The sequence below is a fragment of the Mobula hypostoma genome, chromosome 2 (genome assembly GCF_963921235.1).
Source record: "Mobula hypostoma chromosome 2, sMobHyp1.1, whole genome shotgun sequence".
Lineage (NCBI taxonomy): Eukaryota > Metazoa > Chordata > Chondrichthyes > Myliobatiformes > Myliobatidae > Mobula > Mobula hypostoma.
The window spans coordinates 51,349,738-51,373,987 of NC_086098.1; the positions used below are offsets into that span (position 1 = coordinate 51,349,738).

General features: G+C 38.3%; 1 protein-coding gene and 1 long non-coding RNA gene across 8 annotated transcripts in view; one reads left to right on the forward strand and one right to left on the reverse strand.

The window, feature by feature from the left end:
• The window catches only part of LOC134339951 (kelch-like protein 29), a 489,081-nt gene that overhangs the window by 404,429 nt on the left and 60,402 nt on the right, over window positions 1–24,250 (forward strand). For all 7 annotated transcript variants that reach the window (XR_010016467.1, XM_063036765.1, XM_063036774.1 and 4 more), the window contains 4 exons: window positions 4,202–4,461; window positions 11,643–11,841; window positions 16,602–16,784; window positions 22,287–22,467. Coding sequence is in view for 6 of the 7 variants with exons in the window: in XM_063036765.1 (XP_062892835.1) it covers window positions 4,202–4,461; window positions 11,643–11,841; window positions 16,602–16,784; window positions 22,287–22,467 (823 nt within the window). In the remaining variant the exon portion in view is untranslated. The remainder of the gene's footprint in view (window positions 1–4,201; window positions 4,462–11,642; window positions 11,842–16,601; window positions 16,785–22,286; window positions 22,468–24,250) is intronic.
• Window positions 5,590–16,619, reverse strand: LOC134339979 (uncharacterized). Its single transcript, XR_010016470.1, has 3 exons — window positions 16,564–16,619; window positions 14,857–14,935; window positions 5,590–5,637 (listed from the first exon to the last, which is right to left on the reverse strand). It is a non-coding gene; the product is annotated as an uncharacterized LOC134339979 (long non-coding RNA).

The following is a 24,250-nucleotide window of genomic DNA, read 5'->3' on the forward strand; positions in this document are numbered from 1 at the left end:
ACAGATTGATAAGAGGAGGTGGGAGCAGAAGTAGGCCATTCAGCCCAACAAGTCTGCTCTGCTGTTTCATCAAGGTGGATCCATTTTTCACTCAACCCCACTCTCCTGCCTTCTCCCTGTAACCTTTCATGCCTAAACTAATCAAGATCCTATCGAGGGCCTCCGTCAGTCAGAGTTGACCATGGATATTGCTTCCTAGCTGCCTAGATACGCAAACCTGTGCAGTATAATATGGAGAGCAAGCTGTTACCCATGTAGCAAGTGCCCCCTCTCCACACATCTGATGAACCCAAAGAAACAGCAGAGACTGATACAGTTTGGTACCAGCAGCATCACAGGAGTTGCCAGTCAGATTGAACTCAATGTAGGTCTGCTTAGGGTCTCCAGCTTTTTCTCTCTTAAGTTTACTCATGTTTCCTTTATTTTTTTAATAGTTGAACAAACCAACCATTGCTCTGAACAGGAAATTTTTACGTGGTCTGAAAACTGTGGAGCATTTTAAATGACTTTTTTGTAATGTGCATACTATGAATGTTTACAATAAAGATTGAAAAATCCACATACTTTTGATTTTATTTATTAATTGAAGGTAATAATGAAATATAGAACAACAAAGAAAATCTTTCACATTATGTAAACTTTTCCTGATCTGTCTTTATTGCAATCCATTGTCTGTAAATACTATCTAGATTAATTTTGCATCCAGATGAAAGGTACTTCCTAATCCTCTTTAGAGCATCATAACTTTCTACTTCTGACAGGCACAATATCAAAATTAAAACTTTTAGACTAGATGACGTGGGTGTTCAGCAAGCTGGCCATTTATTAACAATGAGTTACCAACTTCCCTTCTGCATTAATTGTTACAATTTGTAACAGTGTTGTAACTTGAAACACTGACAATGTAAATGTTTCATAGTGAAGATTGTGGTACTGGCTCACTCATCATCAGTTCTGGAAATGATTGCTTAGAAAATTTACGTGTTATATTCATTAACACATAATTAATAACAGGGTACTTCACAATTACATTAATATAGATTCAAAATTGTATTAGCATAGTTCCAAAATTCCAGCTGTGCAACAACAAAGGTTATGTACACCAGAGCATTTCAGTTACTGTGCACCTGCGTGGTGTAAAAAGAACAATGCCTTTAGCACAAGCCATAAATTTTTAATGAACTTTTCAAGATGGTAACAATATGTTTTCTGGTATTCACAAATAAATGCAGTTGATTCTGGTTAATTGGGCCATCAGTTAATTGGGGCAGCCACTTATTTGGGACAATTCTTAAAGAACAAAAACTAATCGATAAAATAGCCTCGTTTATTTGGGACATTATGCTCTTTAATTGGGACAGGACACTGGTGCTGAATAGTCTCTTAACTAGCATCAGTTGCGTGCATTTGTGAGGCCTTTAAATACTGCACCGTGCCTAGTGCGAAAGCTTTTAAATAATGTCAAGTTGCACATGCTTGTGTGATGCTATCCATTTAGGCCAACAGATGCCAATTGCCAACAGATGCAGTGCAGTTTGGCACTGATAGTTGGTGAGAAATATGCAGTAAGACAATTCAGAACTGTTTTGTTCACTATGGTTTTAAGTATTCAAAATTGGAGATGCCAGAAATGGCCAGGAGTGAAAATGAAATAATTTCATTACATCAACAAGTTGGGAACTATGAAGAATTTGAAGGTATCGACAATTATTTTGAATGTTACACTGAAAATGAGGATTATCCATTATCTGCACTAGCTGTAATGGATAATCCACTTTGTTCACTTACAGTCAATCAGAAGAACTTGGCAGAGCACAGCGGATGAATTCCTCTGTTGATAATTATTAGGAACTAATACAGTTTTATAGTACTGTAGTTACTATTGGTAGTGTTCTAATTTGTTCTGTATTTCATTTAATTACAAAATTTGTTCCTTATTTTGTCCTTTTTTATACCTTTTAAACTATTTCCAGGAAACTTCCACTAACTGGGACAGCTGCTTAATTGGCCCGACTGTAGTGGTCCTAATTTGTCTCAAGTAACCAGACACCTCTGCAGATACAATATAGGTTTCATTAATTTAATTATAGAAACTCTTAGAATAAACTTGGATAATAGTCAAATAAATGAAAGCAAATGTATTCAGAGTAATATAACATGGGTAGCTATAGAAAACACGCATTTCTGACTTATGGTAAAGTTTGTTTACAGACAGTTCTCAGTAAAAGAAATCGTGCGTGACCTGTTAAATCAATTATCTCATTTGTTCTACATTAATTGAATTATTCCAAGGTGCAACTCATTTTGCAGAAAACTAACGGTTTACTAAATCTGTCTTTATATTGTTTCCTCAATATAAAATATAGCTCTAAAATAGGAATACTACCTGATTTAAGTGGAGTTCGGGTATCTGCTATATATGTATTTTGTTAAGTGCAGCTAACATCATACACTTACTGAAACAACTGAGCAGATACTACTGCTGTACTGTCAATTACAGATATATTTCTAGTGAACTGTTTTCAGCTAGAAGTCCTCATCTCCCTATAATGGACCGTCCACAGTGGGTGGGACTACCGTGCGTTTATCCATAGTGTTACTGTTTCTTGATGTGCATTACTGTTATTTTCGTGTTGCCAAGAAACACCCCTTATTTACTCCCTTTCTATACTTGATCTATAATGTTGAAAAGAAACTTGCAAATGTAATTTTAAACACTAAGTTAACTTTATTGACATTTTGCAATGGTTAAATTCATACTTATAAGTAACATAAAAACAAAATATCAGATGTTCAGCAGATCAGCCAAAACTCTTGAAGGGACGATCACAATTAACGTTTTAGGCTGATGATCTTTCATCACATTGTAATATAGGCCCACTTCAACTTGGCATCAATTTAAGTGATACCTTTATAAACTTTCTTGACCCTCTGCCAGTCTCCTGCCACATAAGAGTATTTAAAGGCCATTCTTAATGCTTCCTGTTAATACTTTATACTTTATTGTCGCCAAACAATTGGTACTAGAACGTAAAATCATCACAGTGATGTTTCAGAATGGACTACAATCCCAAACAGTGTGAGATTCAAGGACTGTTGTTGAAACCACTACAAAAATACAGCACAAATGAGCTACTTATGTTACCCATGAAAGATTGTTTCGATTTCAAGCATGCTAGGCTGGAATCCTTCCAAGTGAAAGGCTGTATTTTCTCTCAGGATGAGAAATAACAAACTCAGCACAGAATATAAAAGTCCTTCAAAGCTTGTGGGCACTGAGTTTTAATTAGTGCTTTTTCATTTCATCTGCTGTGCTTGACTAACTCTGTTTCCTAATAATATTCACTTGCTTTCACTTAGGGGGAAAAAGCTGAATAGTGATTAAATTGTTTTTTTAGTGATCCTGTATATGTGGAGAAGGAAAGATTAGTAATACTTAAACAGCAATGCTAATAATGACCAAGGGTAAATGAAAGACATGCTGAGGGTATCCATGAGGCTTCATGAGTGGGACCAGTTCAAATATGTAAATCTTCAGCTGATAGTTCACTTAGCAAAATAATATCATCCAAAGCATACCTAACAGTAGTCATTTGATTTTAAGGGTAATGTTAACATTCAGTCACATGGGTAAAGATCGCCAAACATATTCCGCTGAAGTGGTTAATAATAAGAATAACTTCCAGGTTATTCTAATGTAAGTTATTCTAACAATATTGCACCACCACCTTATGACATGGTATTTTGTTGCATAATCACAATCCCTCCTTCAAAGATCTTATTTACTGGAAAATTCCTCTTCGTTGTATCCCTCAAATTATTACGACTTGAATTTTGTGCAGAAGACTTTGAAACAAATTTGATGGAAGGAACAGATCATGAGAGTATTCCTATTTTGAATAGTTCTTGATAATTATTCCCTATAAAGCTGTACTTGAAAGTAAGTAGCACACTCAGCCCATAATATAATGCATTCACCATGAGTGGGACATGGTGTATAACTCTATATTGTGCATGTCTTTATCAAAACTTTCACAATGCTACTGTATGTCTGAAACATCATCAGCACCATGTTCTAACAACCTTGGAAATGAAGTCTCTAGAATGAGTATGGGCTAAGTGTTCATGTTCAGTGATATGAATTGTGCACTTTGGTTAATAGTAGGTTCTCACAACTCTTGACTTGTGCTTATTCTTTCAGAGAAACAACTAACAGCTACCAACTGCCTAGGAATCCTTGCCATGGCAAAAGCCATGCAGTGTAATGAATTACACAGTATGGCAAAAGCCTATGCCCTGCAAAATTTTCCAGAAGTAACAGCTCAAGATGAAGTTCTGAACATCTCAAAAGACGACCTTATTGCTTTTCTTTCTAATGACAGCCTGAACACAAAGGCTGAAGAGCTTGTATATGAGGCGGTAATTAAATGGATTAAGAAAGACCCATTGAACCGAACGCAGGTACACTTCAACTACGAAAGTAATCTATATTTCTGTATTCTACAGCATTACTTATTTGCAAAAATCTAGAAATCTAATTGGAGACTATTCCTTTGTTGTACTTTCCATCAATTGGCTCTCCAATATCCAGCTTTAAAGATTCCTTCCTTAAATATCTCTCCTTGCTTTCTGAAGATCTGAGGCCGGAGTGTAGTGTAACTGGTACTTGGGTGACTGTGGTTTATGTACAATAGCGCAGGTAGCCTATCCGAGCCCAGCAATCATTCCAGACACAAAGAATCTCACCCTCATGAAAATGCTTCCTACCCAGATTTTAGAGAAATCACTGAAAGGCAGCTAAGAACAGTTTTAGAATCCTAATGTTGTACATATCATTCACCTATCACAGAATACTGGTTGCACTGTGATGTTAATAACCCAATCAATCTCTTGATGGCTAGACTGCCATTTGAGGACAAATTAGGTCAAGTTAGATTATATTCATTAGAGTTTAGAAAAATGAGAGATGATGCGGTTGAAATTTACAAAATTCTGGCCACATTAGAAGGATAGGAGGTACGGAAACCGCTTCCCCTGGATGAGCTGTCTAGAAAGAGGGATCACAGTCTCAGGTTACAAGGCAATAGGTTTAATACTAAGATGAGGAGAAGCCTCTCCATTCAGTGAAAGCTGAACCTATGAAATTTGCTGTAACAGAGAGCTGTAGAATGCAAGTTGCTGAGGTAATTATGATCATGTGTTTATCTGGACTCTGTAAGATGTTTTCCAGAGGCCTTTAGTTGTTTATAAACCTGAGTGGTGGATTGATCTTGTTATCCACCATTCCCTGACATATTCATCTTCTAATGAGTTCAACTTTATAAATAAGCAAATTTTGGAATTAAATTATTCAGAATCACAACTGCATCTTAAATTATATTGTTAAACTAGTCAAATCGATGTTAGTTTGAAGCGTACAGACTTTTTTCTTCCACTCTCCTTTTTGTAAATCATTCAGCTCCAGGAAGGTAGTAACAACAAAGATGTTTTCCTCCACAACATGATGAAAGTGATCTAGTGAAAATTCCCCTTGTTCTTCCATTGACGGCAGTCAAATCTTGAAGCAATCTATCTAACGGCAGTGTGGTACATCCTCCATCAAATGGATGGTTGCAATTCAAGAAAGGAACTCAGCACCTGAAAGAAGACAATAGGATGAGCATTGACTCTTAGCTTGTTAAGACTTCTACATCCCATGTATTTCTTTTTACAAAACGACGAGTATAACTAATTTACCGACAATGTCTTGTTCACTAATCTTTGTCATTTTTCCGTAATACATACAGCTCAGATTCAGATTTATTTATCACATATATATTGAAACATACAATGAAATGCATCTTTTGCATGAATAACCAGCATGGGTATGTTGGTATGTTTTGGGGGCAGCCCGCAAATGTCGCCACACATTCTGGCACCAACATAGCATGCCCACAACGCTCAGCAGAACAACACAGAACATAACAAAACAGAGCATACCAAACATCATCAGGGAAACAAGTCCCATTCCTCCCTCTTCCCACCCACCCACTTTACACGTCCACAGTCCTCTAATCCCAGGCCTCCAGCCTCCAGTAGACTTGTGGATTTGCAGGAACTGGGCCTGACTTCCCCAGCAGACTTGTAGAGATTCACAGACTTGAGCTCTGGCCATTGCTCCTCAATTAGCTTCTAATCGACCTTCAGGCTTCAATCTGACCTTCCAATTGACCTTTGGGCTTTGGTCCAGACCTCTGATTGATCATCAGGCTTTGATCTGGACCATCAATTGGTCTTCAGGCACTTTTGTTTATCCAAAATGTTTTGAACAATCACGCCCAATGCTCAGTCTTCACTTTCTACCAGATCCCAATGATTTTGTGCTGTTATCTTAACAGCTTCTCCAGGCTTTATACCAACAGAAGTGTGTATACACTAAATCTGTGTTTACTACAAGTTCTCTAATGTAAACTATACACCACCAGGATTCTTTCCATTGATATATAGTTTCATATTTTGCAGTATAAGTAATTGATATTGTAATAAAAAAATTGCAAAACTTGTTAAGCAGTTTCTCATCACTTTTTATTGAACAGAGAAAAACTTGAAAAACATTTAGTTTCAATAAATGTAGATGGTCATTTGGTATTAAATGCAGCCATTGACCCAAATAAAAGTTAGAAACCGCACATTTAAGATGCATGGCACAGGTTTAACAAGATAAATTCTGTTCAGAGATTAATACATATTTCTGATTGATATATAATTAATTCAGCTACTCCTTAAATATTTTATGTACATTAGACCAAAAGCTGCAGTACACATAATAGCACTTTCTGGGTTTCCATGCCTGGACACTACAGAATGTACTCTAGGTCAGATTCTGAACAATCTGAAATCCCACTACATCCCTAGACATGATGCTGAACCTGAGATGTTCTCTAACTTACAGAGCTAAGTGATTGAATACAATATATAGCTGGCCCTTTAGCTTTACGCTACCAAAACCTGGCACATCTCATGTGCTGCTGTTCATCTGAAGGAGATTGCCAATCTTCTTTATAGAGATAACTGAAGGTAATTCCCTTAAAAAAAAAGATTGCTCTTTAAAAATTGTCAATTTATTTTTTTATTGTGGTTAAATTTTCTTCAATTGTTTGAAAGTGATCTGATCAGAGAAACAGTGGAAAGGGCTTCTGACAATGAGGTTGCAGGTTGGTGGGAGTTACACAGCTAGAAAAGACAAGTTCGACTGCAGGTATCCCAAGTAGAGTAAATCTGGGGCACAGAGCAGTTAGAGAAAGACCTGGCCCATTACAGCTGCGGGGTCCTCTTGCTTGTCAATAAACAGAAGATTTTCATGTGTTTTTTTTCCATCACCAAACCAACTATTTAGGGTCTTTGGTGCTTGAAGGTCTAATATGATGTTCCAGGTTGAGGTAATTTGACTCTTCGTCTCATTTATCTGTCGCAAAAGCCTATAAGTTGCCCACTAAATGATGAGTGAATTTTCATACTCAGGTCACTGCACCTGTTTACTTTAGCTTTTTGATGTAAATTGAATGGCTCACAATATGCACTCTCCTGTGCAGAAGCAATTTTCTTAAACAACCAAGGCTCTGTTGCCATCTCTATTCAGTGTAATCCCACTCTCACCCCCATTTCCAAGCTCAGGAGCACAGTTTCCCATTTCATCCTTTGGATTTGTTCATGCTTTTCCATTATCCTAAGTGCTCATTTTCACATATAATCCCTTTGTTCCTCTATTCCTGTTCTTCCTTACCAATCTTGCTTTATTCCTTCTGCTTCTCTGACCATACACATACCACCATTCTAGTTATTTTCTGCTAACCAGACTTGACTAAATTTGTTCTTAATCCTCCCATGTGCCACTATAAGAGAAAAACTGGTCAAAATATAATTCCTCAGATTTCCTTATTGCTTGCTTATTTATCAAACTCTTCCTAGTGCACTTAAATGCATTGTAGGTTAGTGAAATTGAATATTCAGGTAGTAAATCATAGCTAATGTGTGTTGGTTGTGTAGTTATTGATTGATGTTCCTATTGAAATGCATACACAGATTTGGCTAAAAATCAAATACTGAGTCAAACAGCAACAAGTAACTCAATAATATGAATCAATGTGGGTCCAATAATATGGATCCTGATAAAGGGTCTTGGCCTGGAATATCGACTGTACTCTTTTCCATAGATCCTGCCTGGCCTGCCGAGTTCCTCCAGCATTTTGTGTGTGTTGCTTGAATATGAGTCAATGTTCTTATCAAATTATAAACTGTTTTGTTCATCAGCTGTAAGGTTTAAATGAATAGTTCATTGCAGTGATGCACTTCGTACATTATTTTGAAAATTTTGAATGAAATTCTGCTCTTTCAGACTTGAACAACCTCAAATTATTTTCAAAATATAGTCATAAATATCCCTGTTCACATTGTAGAGCTATAATGGCCTCAGTGTAGACTTTTTATATCCAGTAATTTGAGATTCAAGCATACAGCTGAATGTCATTAATGAATAATTAAGTAGCATTTATTTTAACTATTTTATCACAATAATGTGTTGTACCTAAAACCGAACATAGCTAGGTGAAACAACTCTTTTCAGTAAGTGTGGATAATTGTGTCAAAAATGGTGAGAGAACATTATGATTCAACAGTGTCAGGTTAACTCTGGAAATAGATCTCAAGCAAGTGAATGCGTATGAGATGGCTTTTTAAAGCAGTTTGTCATTGAGCCTACTACGGGATGAGCTATACTGGATTGGGTGTTATTTAATTAACCAGGGGCGATAGGGAGCTTAAGGTAAAAGAACCCGTAGGAGGCAGTGATCATAATATGATTGAGTTCAATTTGAAATATGATAGGGAGAAAGTAAAGTTTGATGAAGCAGTATTTCAGTGAAGTAAAGGAAATTACAGGGATATGAGAGAGGAGTTGCCCAATGAGATGCTGGCAGGGATGATAGCAGAGCAGCAGTGGTGTGAGTTTCTGGGGAAAAATGAGGAAGGTGCAGGATAGATGTAGTCCAAAAACAAAGAACTACTCAAATGTCAAAATATTACAACCGTGGCTGACAAGGGGAGTCAAAGCTGATGTAAAAGCAAAAGAGAGGGTTTACAACAATGCAAAAATTAGTGGAAAGCATTTAAAACCCTACAGAGAGCAACTAAAAGAATCATTAGGAGGGAAAAAATAAAATATGAAGGTAAGGTAGTAAAAGATTTTTCAAGTATGTTAAAAAAAGAGATGAGAGTGGATACAGGACCATTAGAAAATGTGGCTGGAGAAATAATAATGGGAGCCAAGGAGATGGCAAGTAAACTCAGTGAGTATTTTGCGTCAATTTCATTATGTTAGACACTAGCAGTGTGCAAATGTTGAAGTGTTTGCATTCCACTTTTTTTAAAAATGAAGAAGGCAGCAGAAAGGAAATTGTAGACCAGTTTGTCTGACCTCAGATGTTGGAGTCAATTGTTAAGAATGAAGTTCTGGAGTACTTGGAGATACAGGACAAGATAGGACAAGGTCAGCACGGTTTCCTTAAGGGAAAATATTGTCTGACGGACCTGTTGGAGTTCTTTGAGGAGATGACACATAGGATAGATGAAGGTGATGCAGTGGATGTGGTATATTTGGACTTTTAGAAGGCCTTTGACAAGGTACCACACATGAGGCTGCTTACCAAGTTAAGAGCCCATGGTATTACAGGATAGTTACTGTCATGGTTAGAGCATTGGTTGATTGATAGGAGGCAGTGAGTGAGAATAAAATGATCTTTGTCTGGTTGGCTGCCAGTGACTAGGGGTGTTCCACAGGAGCTGGTGTTGGGTTGCTTCTTTTTATGCTGTGCTGGCATTGGAGAGGGTTCAGAGGAGGTTCACAAGGATGATTCCAGGAGTGAAAGGGTTATCGTACAAGGAACATTTGATATTTCTGGGTCTGTACGCAATAGAATTTAGAAGGATGGCGGGGGGGGGGGGGTCTCATTGAAACCTTTTGTATGTTGAAAGGACTAGACCGAGTAGATGTAGAAAGGATGTTTCCCATGGTGGGGGAGTCTAGGACAAGAGAGCACAGCCTCAGAATAGAGGGGCATCCATTAAAGCCAGATGCAGAGAAATTTCTTCAGCCACATAGTGCTGAATTTGTGGAATTTATTACCGCAGGCAGCTGTGGAGGCCAGGTTGTTGGGTGTATTTAAGGCAGAGCTTGATAGGTTCTTGATTGGACACAGCATCAAAGGTTATGGGGAGAAGGCCAGAGAGTGGGGCTGAGGAGGGGGAAAAAAGTATCAGCCATGAGTGAATGGTGGAGCAGACTTGACTAGCCAAATGGCCTAATTCTGCTCCTATGTCTTATGGTCTTAAATCATTCTGTTTCCACTGCTAGAATTTTTAATAATTTCATGATATTAATTAACCTTCACCTTTGCAGTGGAAATACTCCTGGATTTATGCCTCTTTAAATCATGTTCTTATTCTGTGGATAATGTGGGAAAGGCTATCTTATATGCATTCTGAGTTGTCCGTAAACTGCTGAAGTAATGGTGTTCATGCAATAGTGTTAGGTGAGGACTCAGGAACAGATAAGTAGGAGCACGCCATTCAGGTTCTGATGCCTGTACATAAAGTTTATGCTTGGTCACATTAGAATAATGTTAAGAAGCACTTCTTCCTGGGTAATGAGAATCTAAATCTAAAGTTCTGATCTAATCATTCAATTAGCTTTTGCTGATCTGCATCTTCCCTCCAACCACCTGCCTTAATCAACAACCTTTAAAAGCCTATTTTTTAAATTTTCCATAGGACCGAAATGAAGGAGAACAGGTACTTTCTGATCAGGAAAGAATTAGAATAGAAAGGGTTCTGGTACAAAACTTAAATGGAAATGTTGTACCAAACTTAAGTCAATGATAATTGTAACATTAATGGTAAATACGGCTTAGTGTATTTTCAGATAGTTGCCAGAGAGATAGAATCATTGGGTAAGAATTAAAATTTATGACAGGAAGAGAGAACAGTAGCTTCTCTCTCTTCAGCATTTAATTGAAGATTTTTTTCTTATCTAAGACTAAGCAGTAGGCAAAGGCAAACCACTGCTGTAATCTTCCGAGTACATGATTTCCCAATATGTCAGAGCGGTGTGGAGGGAAATTGTCCGCCAACTGGAATCTCCAGATATGACCTAAAGTGAGCGAATACTAAATACCAAACATCTAATCATATGGTTTGGAGAGTATAGTTGTTTAGAGAGAAAGACAATGATGTGGTGGAGTTGAGTGTTATCAAATGGTGTGGAGAATGACCCTGTGGTTTGTGGAGGATGGCGAAGAGCAGCACAAGAGGAGGATATCAAACAGTTCCTTGTGGAGCAGTTGAGGTTATAGAGAAAGAGGGAGGAGAGTTAGTTGGGCAATGGTAGGAAAGCATTAGAGGAGGGAGATGGTCAGTTGCTTTAAAGGCTGTAAATAGGCCAAGATGCAGGGCAGAGTTTTCATTTCTTAAACAACCACTTCAATAGGTTTCAATAGGTATATTTAATGTCAGAGAAATGTTTTAGACTTGAGCAAAAGATTGCATGCATGTTTTGTTATTACTCTCTTCGATGACAGATGCAGTGATAATAGGGAGTACTTGCTTTTCAGCATGTGTCAGAGCTGTTGGCTGTGGTCCGTTTGCCCTTTATTCATCCAAGCTATCTGCTGAACGTTGTTGACAATGAGGAATTGATAAAGTCCTCAGAGGCTTGCCGAGACTTGGTAAATGAAGCAAAACGCTATCACATGTTACCACATGCACGACAGGAGATGCAGACACCTCGAACACGGCCAAGGCTATCTGCAGGTAGGTGAGGGTATCAGCACTGTTCTTTACATTGTAAATCAACCACAGTAATATTCTAAATGGTGGTCAATGCATCTCAGAATCAAGTTTAATATCACTGGCATATATCATGAAATTTGTTAACATTGCAGCAACAGTACAATGCAATACATGATAAGTATATAACAAAAACAATTACTGTAAGTATATATACTGTATGTCAATTAAATTGTTAAATACAATAAGTAGTGCAAGAACAGAAAAGAAAAGCAGTGAGGTAGTGTTCAGGAGTTCGATGTCTATTTAGAAATTGGATGACAGAGAGGAAGAAGCTGTTCCTGAATCACTGAGTGTGTGGCTTCAGGTTTTTTTTGTACTTCTTTCCTAATGGTAACAGTGAGAAGAGGGTATGTACTGGGTGGTGGGATCATTAATAATAGACACTGCATTTTTGAGGCACTGCTCCTTGAAGATGTCTTAGATACTACAGAGGCTAGTATCTATGATGGAGCTAACTAATTTTACAGCTCTCTGGGATTTACTTCAATTCTGTGCAGTAATTCCACCCCCTGCCCCTCACCACCATACCAGGCAGTGATGCAGCCAGTAAGAATGCTCTCCATGGTACATCTGTAGAAATTTTCAAGTGACAAGCCAAGTCTCCTTAAACCCCCTACTGAAATATAGCCACTGTCTTGCCTTCTTTATAGCTGCATCGATATGCGGGGTTAGATCCTCCAAGATGTGGAGGATAATATTTGGAACAAAAGGAACTTGGAAGCCAATTAATTTGCAAAAATCTGTGTAACGTTTACAGGTAGACCTAATTATTCCTGTTTTCAATCTGATCCCATTCTTAGTGAAGTACTGACTATTATTTAGAGAAATTATGATTTAACAATGTGCAGTCATATTTAAACTAGTATGCAAATACAAATCTCACACTAACACACAACTCATGTAAAGGCAAAGGCAGCTCCTGCAGATTAGCATTCATCAGTACTGTTGTGTCCAAGGCATGGATTTAACAAAGGTTGGAGGAGTATTGAATGGACTCTGTGTAGAAAACATCAAGATCCATCATCAAAATATCTTGATAGTATCACAGTCAGAATCCTGGAGATCTGCATTTGCCAGTGGTAGTAAGAGTATCAATACAAAGAAAATTATATTTGTCCCAGCAAGCCTACCTAAAAACAATCAAAGAAAAATGATCCCATGTCCCAAAATAATTGCAGATAAAACTCATTGAGTATGCAAGGAGTTACTTATATGTATGCATCAAGTATTTTGCATCAGGTTAAGTGCATAATGTATTTTTCTATTGCATTAAGTGTTGGGTCTTGGCAAAAGGATTTTGCTTTAAATATGTTCTTCGATAGAATGAATACTGTGGGGATAGAAGGAAATTGGACCTTTGCATACCAAATTAAAAGACCTACATTCAGAGGCCATTTTGTTAGGTATTCCTATAGAACTTGTTAATACAAATATCTAATCAGCCATTCATTTGGCAGCAACTCAATGCATAAAAGCATGCTGGCGTTGTCAAGAGGTTCAGTTGCTGTTCAAACCAGACATCAGAACTGGGAAGGACTGTGATCTAAGTGACTTTGACTCTGGAATGATTGTTGGTGCCAGATGTAGTGGTTTGAGTATGTCGGAAACTACTGTTATCCTGGGATTTTCATGTGTGACAAGTCTAGAATTTACTGACAATCGTGTGAAAAACAAAAAAAACACATCTAGGGAGCAGCAGTTCTGTGGGCCAAAGCACCATGTTAATGAGAGAGGTCAGAGGAGAATGGCTAGACTGGTTCAAGCTGGCAGGAAGGTGACAGTAACTCAAAATAACCATACGCTACAACAGTGGTATATAGAAGAGCAACTCTGAATGCACAACACATGGAACATTGAAGTGCATGGGCTACAGCAGCAGAAGACCATGAACATACAACAGTTACCTAATAAAGTAGTTACTATATGTTTTGCAATGGTGTACACATTAAAATTAAATGACTACTGCCAAGCAGATGAAATAAGCCAATTAACTTATCCATTAAATACTCAGTCTTTTCATAACTTCTCTGATATTTAGCTATAACTAGCATATAAAGTAAGTACATGTGTTAAGAGTGTATGCAAATCTTGGCTCTTTAATGGGGAGTAATCCTGATGGGATTTTAACCTGAGTTGAAGCAACAAAGCTTCCATGTCTCTCACCACAAGGTGAAGGTGGTTAAGAATCTATTGGAAGAACGATGAGAGCTTCAGGCAACACTAGCAGAGTTCCTCTTCCCCAAGCTCTCAGTGTGAAACTGGCACATATCCAAAGCCTTCTGTGCTGTTGTAGATCTCAGTGCAATCCTAGCCCTAAAGAGAAGACTGCCAGGTTAGTAGAGTTGTTGCTCAGCAACCAGCAGCACAGAGTCTCCTAAAGCAAACATGATTTGCTTCTGAGTCTACTTTCTGGATCATTGTGCCTCTGTGGAAAACAATTCTATAAATACCTAAGAAAGCACTGAATTCTTACAGCTGTATTTGTGCAGCAGAAAGTCTAAGTGTGCCATCATGTAGCACAAACATGTTTCTGAAACTTGCTTCCTCTATAGTCCTGAAGCTGATATATTTTCCACTTGTAGAGTTGCACCAAAGATGAGCTTCTCTTTGTAATGGTTGCAGGATGAGTGGGTTGCTGCTCTTCCCCTCCATTCCTGAAACCATCTTCTCCCTGTAGTGGTTTGCGATTGCACAACTCTGGAGTCTGTCTCAGGCAAGTGGCAATGATTGCTGCTGAACACTGAAGGTAGTGCAGGCATTTCCACTATGGGAGAATGAGAATGCCTCTCACTCAGCAAACACTTCCTCCTTCATCTATCATCCACTTACGGCAGGTATTGTTTAGGCAGTAGCCAGATATTACAGCAGTAGCTGACTTCATTCTCATATCTTCCTATCATAGGGATGGGTATATCTAGTTGGTGTATACTACTGTCAACCAGTTGTGCATGTGGAGTAAAATTTTCGACCAGTTACCTGATAAACCATTCAGACATTGGTAGGACACCACATGTTTCTTTCTTTGTTCTCATCTTGATAATAAATTTCATAAGTGCTGAAATAAAACCATTAAAAAAACAATTTAAATAAGATAGAAACTCTGACAATCAAATTACCTCAAGGTATTCTGACATCTTTCATTTAATACTTGAACAGTTCTTCAGCTCTGTTTGTGTATAATGTAATAAAACAGTCTGTACCTGGCCCATTGTCTCACCTCAGCTGAGATGATATATTAATGTTCTTGAGGTTAAATTAACAAAAACCAGGCCTTTAAGTGCTCTCTGAGTGCTGTAGTCAATGTTTAATTGGAAAATGACATCAAAAAGGCAGTCAATTTTAAAGACTTTGCTTATAGTCAATTAAAAATACTATTTAACCAGCAAGGATATTCTAGTTTTGACTCCCATTTTGTACTGGTATCATCAATGGAATTGCTGCAATTGTGTTGATAGTCCTTGAGGTAGAGAGTTCTCAGGCTAAGTAAGTGTGATGTGGGAAGTGACAGTGAAGTCCTTCCCACTTGTTCAGTGGCCTGTTAGAAGTTTCTGCTAAATCTGCGTATAAATCATAGACCTTGAAAGAGATACCTGAAGTTTCTAATGGAAATATTTCTATCTAGGCAGTCCTTCAGGATCAAGGATGACTTGTTTCTGCTCCAGTTCAGTGACTGATGGGGTCAGCAGGGGTAAGAGGTACCTGATGGTGTAGGCAGATGCGAGGCCTCTCAAGGCCTGCTCCCTGGATCTCAATATCATGCTGAATGCGCCTCCTCTACACTGAGCAGTCACAGGCCAGGCAGGGATTATCGACAGTTGTTGGGGATGTTGTATGTCTTCAGGCTGGCTTTGAACACATCTTTGAGTTTTACCTCTGCCCCCCAGTATTTTCTTCCTGTGACAGAGCTCAGATTAGAATGATTTAGGAGTTTGGCATCAGACAAATGGGCATTTTATGGAAACTTATACAAGTGGCTATATAGTCTGGTTAAGGAGGAATGAAAAAAACAGGGAGAATCTATGGCTGCATTGAGGGTTGCAAATCAATATACAGAACAAAAGATAGGATGTTGCAGGTTGAAGAATAACAAATAGAACAAATGGCCAATGAAATGAAAGGTGTTAATTTGCCTCCGAGACACGGTTGTGAAATACAGTTGCTGCAGGGATCTGAGATAATGTGGCTATTGAGTTAATTTTCTGCTGAACATTGCTTCTCGTGTGTCAGTGGGTTGTAGAAGTGGGGAGCGAGGTTGGCTGGGAGATGGTGGAAATGCAGAGAGAAGAGTTTACTTTGGAATTCAGTGACGGTGTAAGATTGTTCTGATAATACAGCATAAAATCAATGTACAAAACGCAGTCACCTATGTGGTAAGGAAGCACAGAGTTACAAAACAATTAATGAGTGTAAATATTTAACTTAAAATCTAAGGATCAGGAAAGGGTGATACTTAAGTGCAAATACTTCTTGTACAGTATATGTAGGCAGTGATAATCCATTTAATTTAAAGAGATTAACATCAGTCTGAATTTACATGGAATTTCGAATCCTGTGCACTTGAAGCATTCAGAAATGACCTATGGTATTCAGGAAACATTGCCAAATAGTTTATTTTTCCTCAGTGGATAGAGGGTTATAGTTATGAAAAAATAATGAAGTTAAGTGCCTATCTGGTGGTAATACCTTGTATTGAATCCGTATTTTTCTGTGTCGCCTTTAAGGTGTGGCTGAAGTAATTGTCCTGGTCGGTGGTCGTCAGATGATTGGAATGAGCCAACGAGATCTCACAGCTGTCAACTGCTTTAACCCACAGACCAACAAGTGGTACCCATTAGCCAGTCTGCCGTTCTATGACAGAGAGTTCTTCAGTGTTGTGAGTGCAGGAGACAACATCTATTTATCAGGTAAATCTGGTCATACCTTTTCCTTACATTTCACCCATCTTTTGCCTGAATATTTTTGTCATCATTTAATCAATGAAGTTTAAACCTTGGCAAATTTCAGCAGGTCAGACAGCATCTGTAGAGAGAAGGTTTCGAATTAATGACCTTTTGTCAAAACTCTGTCAGAATAACAGCATGTAAATCTGCCTAAAACATAATAAATATATATTCATATCAAATACCTTCAAGTGTATCCTTGACATAAAAGCTGATAGGTAATGGGCCCTGCCAGGAATTCGTATGGGTTATTGGCAAAAAAGGTTTAATAATTCAAAAGATTCTTGGAGAAGCCAAACCATTGTAAAATGTCTCCATAATACCAATGTTAAAAGATTAAAGATTAGTTTTATTATTTACATGTCACATGTGCATCAAAAGATATAATGAAATGCATCAACAAGCAACATAGTCCAAGGTTGTGCTGGGCCCTCTGCAAATGTTGCCATGCTCTCAGCACCAACATAGGATGCCCTCAGCTTACTAACCCTCACCTGTATGGGTTTTTGAAACCCACACGGTCATGGGGAGGTCGTACAAATGCCTTACAGACCGCGGTGGGAATTGAACTTCAGTCACTGCCATCGGCATTGTCGGGTGGACTACAGTGGAATTGTGCAGAACTTGGGATAGAATAACAAGGATGCCTTGTAGCTTTTCAGGACCTTGATAAAACTTCAGCGGTGTTGAGCTTTGATTTGAGGAAGGATGTTCTTGCCGTTGGAGGGAGTGTAACAAAAGTTAATGATATTAATTTCTGATAGGCACACTGATGTATGAAGAGAGATTAGGCTGAATTGGTTGCATTCATTGCAGTATAGAAGACAGAAAGGGATCCAAAAGAGAACTGTAAAATTCTAACAGGACTAGATATGCTAGACCCATAGAAGATATCAATAATGCTGAAGGGTCTATAATGAGGGTCAAGATGCAATTTATGCCATTTAGAAAGGGATCAAGAGAAATTTCTGCACCCAAAGAGTGATGAACTTCAAATTCTCTATCAGAGAAGGCAGTGGAGGCCATCGTTTAATATATTCAAGAATGAAGTAGATTTATTTCTAAATGCTAAAGGATCAATGGATTAGAGAGAACAGCTTACTGAAGTAGATGATCAGCATTGATAAAATTGAATTGTAGCCAAAGGGCTCCTTTATCCCTGCTCAGTTTTTTTTTAATTCTATGGAAGACTTAAGGTGTTTGGCCACTTCTCAACTCTTTCAAAGTAACTGTGTAATGTATCAAATAGACACCTGTTTTAATAAAATTTTACAAGGAGCTTATCAGCAGAAGCCACTCTTGGCAAAAAGTAGGAATGGCATCTTGAAATTTTCAAAGGAAATGCTGTAGACTGTTCTCAGGCATCTCACTGTCCAGTAACATGAAATATTCCTTAAGTATCTTCACAGGGCTATTAAATCTGAACACCACACCACTCCCTGATTTAGACTTTACTGATTGAATTGAGGTCTACAAAGGTCGCACCTTGATTTAAATTTGCTATTAGTGACTAATGTTTTTATCCCCACTTCAGTTTTCTCCTTCCTAGTGTTGAAATGAGTTTTCCATACTACGTATGCTGTGGACCCAGTGTTGGTAAATGGGTTTGTGTAGATCAATACATTAGAATAGACATACGAATGTGGTGTATAGTTCTGACTCTATAAGATATATGAATACTCCACATTCAAACAAAGCTCTCTAAACTGGCAAGTCTTACATTTATAGAAATTAAAACATAGTGCATTTTAAATAGCAGTACGTTTAAATTTATCTTTGATCACATGCAACAAATCAGAAATTTAGTGTATGTACATTAGCTTAAGTGTAAGTTTATTTAGGAAGCAGAATTCAACACCTGTATTATTTTGTCACACATTTTGTCCTGATGACTAATTTCTGCATCCATAACTTTATGTAAAATAACAACTGCAAAAGGCCTGATTCTTTGAAATTCTGTCTGTGTACACAATTGAACCGAAGAAGGTGTCTCTGTAATAGAAGCAAAAAAACTCCAAAAGGTAATTATTTGATGTGAAGTCCTTTGGATAAATTCATTTTTAATATCACAAAACTACTTGCATTGTGTGCTGTGGAATTCATACCATCCACTACAGCTTTCTCTTTTAATTTACACAGAAATACTATTTAGAAATTGAGGGTAAAAGATACGTGAGAAGGGAATTTGGCAGAGCTGACTGACTACCCTTCTCGAGCCTTACCTCTGCGTTAGATTGCTGCTGCATTGTTAAATAAAATGCAATGTCCATGAATCCCATCAGGGAAAGAATTTCCTGTTACCCTTTCCCTGTCCACTGTATATGACCATAAGTACGTAAGGAATGAAAGCAATAGGCCTTTCAGCCCCTCGTGATTGATTCATTTTTTTCACAGGCCTACAATGAATGGAAGCACGTTTGTCAATGTTGCCCACTTCCAAACAGCCAAGCTATCATTTCTATTACAGCTATTATCATTTCTGCTTCTAAAAATGTGTAGTTTTCTCAGAATGGATTGAGTATTACTGTTCTCAGGGTTAGTGATAAAGTTTAACACTTATGATCATACTTCCGTTATTTATATTCACAGCAGGTAGTTCAGATCTATATTTCAAATTGTGGCTAAGGCTCTGAAGTCAAAGGATAATAAGGTTAAAGTCAATCATATCCCATGCAAATACTTAATTTTTATTGCATTCAATGCTTTTGAGAGCCGTTATCACTTCAGAGCAGGATCCATTGGCATGCTTCAGCAGACTTTAATTGCTCATGCAGTCATGACACCAATACACATTCCATTGATTTCATTTGTGGGAAAGATATGCAATGGTTCTCTTTCTTGAGCCTGTTAATCATTGGCACTCTTGCCCTGTCAAAACAAAAGATGCACAACTGCAAATGCATTGTAAATTAAATGTGCAATATTATTAAATTACATGGTGACTCATAGTTGTTTATCAGAAAATGAATATTTAATAAAGCAAGAATTTGAACCTGTCACCATACTGAATAACCATATTTAAAATGTGTTTCTAAATCTAACTTGCTTCACCCCAGCTTAAAATATTCAACCAGCTTTTCATGCATTGGGCATCACGTTTAAGCTGTTATACTTTTGTCTTTAGTGCAAGAGATTTAGATGGGGCAAAATGTATGAGGTGCATCCAGATGCATTTCTTAAATCAGTATATGGATAGTGCAAGAAGAGGAGGGGCTTTACTGGACTTGATATTGTGCAATGAGCCTGGCCAGGAACTGACCATTCATTAGGAGAACAGTTAAGGAACAGTGCTCACAGCTATTTAAGCTTTAAGAAACCAATAGATAAGCGTGGACCTTACATCAATGATTAAACTGGAGCAGAACAAATTACAAGCATATAAGGCAGGAACTAGGGAGAGTTAATTGGGGTAAGGCATGGATGGTGTTTAAAGACCAAGTGCACAGAGTGCAGGCAGGATATTTTCCAGTAAGAAGAAAGGATATGAAAGGCAAGGTAAGAGAACTTTGGATGACAAGGCAGGTGGTGAATTTAATCAAGAAACAAAATGAGGCATATGTGTGTTTCAATCCAATAAAAATGTGTGATATAATCCAATGAAGCCCTGTGGGTTATAAATAAGCTGGAAAAGAACTCAAGAAGGACATTAAGGGAGGTAGAAGAGACCATGAAAAATCCTTGCCAGGTATGATTAACAAGAATTCTAAGCCGTTCTATACACACAACAAGAGCAGGAGGATAACTGAAGAGAGAGTAGGACCACTCAAGGGTAAAGAAGCAGACATGAGTTTGGAGGCAAGGACGTGGGAGGGGTCCTAAGTAAATACTATGCATCAATATTTACCAAAGAGAAGGACATAAAGGATCATGAGATCATTGTGCAGCATGCAAATACGCAGGGCATTTTGAGATAGAGGAAGAGGTAGTGCTGGGTCTGCTAAAGAACAGTATCGTGGATAAGTGCCCAAGTCCAGTTGGGATATCTCCGAGATTGTTGAGAGAGGCAAGAGATGAGATTTCTTTGGGCCTTGACCAAGATCTTCGTGACCTTTCTAGCCACAGGCAAGGTCTTGGAGGACTGGCAAGTAGCTAATGTTGTTCCATTATTCAAGAGGGGAAGTAAGAGTCATACTGAAAATTATCAACTGGTGAGTTTTACATCACTGTGGAAGCTACTGGAGAGGATTATTAGGGATAGGATTTATGAGTATTTGGAAAACCATGGCCTAAGTTAGAGACAGTCAGCATGCCTTACTAACTTGATTGAGTTTTTCACGGAAGTGGCAAAGGTGATTGATAAAGGCAGAGTTATGGATGCTTTTAGGAGGGCATTTGATGAGGTCCCTCAAGATAACCTAATCCAGAAGGTTAAGGTGCATCAGATTCAAAATTAGCTTGCCCATAGAAGACAGATTAGTGGTTAATGGAACTTATTCTGACTGGATGTCTGTGACTAGTGGTGTTCTGCTGGGATCCATACTGGGAGCTCTGCTGTTCATATGACATGGATAAAAATGTAAATGGTGGCTAGAAAGTTTGCAGACAGCACAAAGATGGATGGTGCTGTGGATAGTGCAGAAGATTGCCAAAAGATGCAGCAGGACAGAGAGCATTTGTGGATTTAGGCAGAGAAATGGCAGATAGAGTACTATCTGCCCAAATATGAGGCGTTGCACTTATGTAAAGGGGACAGTATGCTGTTAATGGAAAGATTCATTACTGTGTTAATGTACAGAGACATTGTGGGGATCGACTGCATAGCTCCTTGAAAGTGGTTGCACTGCTTGATAAGATGGTAAAGAAAGTGTATGGTATGCTAGCCTTTATTAGTTGAGCACAAAGTTGAAGAGATAGTTAGGCCACATTTGGAGTTCTTTCATTCAGTTCTAGTTGCCTCATTATAGGAAGCATGTAGAAGCCTTGGAGAGGGTGCAGAAAAGGTTTCTGAGGATGCTTGTGGTCTGTGTTAGAGGTCATGTATTCTAGAAGACGTTGAACATACTTGAGTTGTTTTGTGTGGAGCAGTGGAAGCTAAAGGGAGATCAGGCTTATAAGGAAAGAGGCATAGATAAAGAGCCAGTATCCTTTTCCCTGGGTTGAAATGTCAAATTCCAGGGCAAATTCATCTGATGTGAAAGGGGATTAGTTCAAAGGAGATGTCTGGGGCAAGTTTTCTTTATACAGAGTGGTGGTGCAAGCAAATATAACAGATACGTTCAAGAGGTTCTTCGACACATGAGAGCAAGGAATAGAGGAATATGGAATTTGTGAAGGCAGAAGGCTTTAGTTTAGTTAGTAATTTAATTACTAGTTAATTAGTTTGGTACAACATCGTGAACCAAATGACTTATTCTTGGCCTGTACTTTTATGTTCTATGAAGTTTATATCATTTGAATATGCATTTTCATTTTCCTGGTATGACAAGATATCTTTAATTTTTCCTTTCTCTGCCCTCATCATCCCAGGTGGCATGGAGTCCGGTGTCACCCTTGCCGACGTTTGGTGTTACATGTCCCTCCTGGATAACTGGAACCTGGTTTCACGAATGACTGTGCCGAGGTGTCGACATAATAGCCTAGTGTATGATGGGAAAATTTACACTCTTGGCGGTATTGGTGCATCTGGAAATCTCAATCATGTGGAAAGGTAAATGGGGTGGGTGGGAAGCTGGCCTGAAATTACAAGTCCTGAAGAAGGGTCTCAGCCCAAAACATCTACTGTTTACTCTTCTCCATAGTTGCTGCCTGGCCTGTTGAGATCCTCCAGCATTTTTTATGTGTTGCTCTGAGAGAACAAATACAATTTTAGAAAACTATAATGAAGCAGAAAGTGATGGATGAAATAATTTCTTGCCTTCCTCAACTATTTTAAATTTTGGAAGTCATATCATTTAATTTATTCTTTCTATAACAAACCAAATTGAACTGAGTGAAACTCTGTTGAGGTCTGGAGCTATTACATGTCCATTGCCTCAGACAGATATAACAGAACTATGGATACCACTGAGCCCCTCAGCTTTGCATCCATTGCGCTCTACAACATACATAAATTTTTATGTAGGTTATTTAAGAACATTATTTTGAGGAGCGGGGGGTTCCCAGAAAATGGTTTTATAACAAATTTCCTTAATACATTGCCACATAATCTGCATGTGCATCAAGGAATGTGAGTTTAAAAAAATAATAATTTTGTGGTTTTTTTAATGAATTCTGTTAAGGCAGAATTGAGTTAGAGGAATCAATGTTCATGTCATCAGGTTAGAGGCTACCTAAACAGAATATCTGCCTTTCCTCCAACCTGAGTATGGCTCATTGTGACGCTAGAGGCTGCCATAGACAAACATTTTAGAGTGGGATGGAAAGTTAAACTGAAAAGGGTAGCCACTAGGAGATCCTCCTTTTTGTTGTGGAGGTGCTCGACAAAGTGATCTCTCCCACCCCCCTCACCCAGTCTGCATCAGTTGAATGGCTACGTCACGTGAATAATTTGTATTACTTTGCACCAAGTCCCATTCACTATCACTGCTTTGTTTTTTGGTTATGGAATACCTTGGTTTTAAAATTTTTATATCTTGTTTCAGATCCTTCACTCCCTATTGATATGGCCTGATATATACATAGGAGACACATGCAAATGTAAATTACAGTAAAACTCAATTAAGCTAGCACTTATGGGTCTTTGGTATTGCTACGTGAGCAGCTTCTCCAGATTATTGAATGTTAACCCACTCATATACCAACACACTTCATTTCCTTATGATTTGAGATTTACCTACAAGTATTCTAAATTCTCCGCAAACCTGGAAATTTAAAGGAACACTGGAAATGGAGTCCTGGTGAGTTTCAAGGGAAAGCAGGGATAAGGGCCCCGGTGTATTAAATAGAGAACACGAACCAGTACCCTAGTATGTTAAAGGGAGCACAGGAATCAAGCCCCAGTGAATCAGGCACAAACTATTCAGATTCAAAACAATTGGATAATAGGTTATCAGAGTTTTATTGTATTTAAGTCAGAGTCATATGTTTAAAACGAACAGCAGAAAAAACAGCTGGAATGAAAAGCTTTTATTTTGATATTTGGAAATGGAGTGGGATGTTGGTTGCTGGAAACCAAGAGCAGTCCTGATAGAGGAATTTGACCTGAAACACCTCTGCCTCCACAGTTGCTGGAGTTTCTCTAGCAGTTTGCTGCAGAGTACATCTGCAGCCTCTCCTGTTCTCAGTCAGGAGTTACTTACTGGTGCATGTGCATAAACCTTTGAAGGAAAGAGGCCAAGTTAGTTAGGCAGTTAAGAAAATGTAGTGGATTAGGGTTGTAAATGGAGATATTGATTAAAATAGTAATGCTAAACGTACGAATTCATGGTCAGGCCTCAGCTAGTGTACAGTGTCGACATAATGGTCTTGGAAAGGGTCCATCTGAGGTTTAG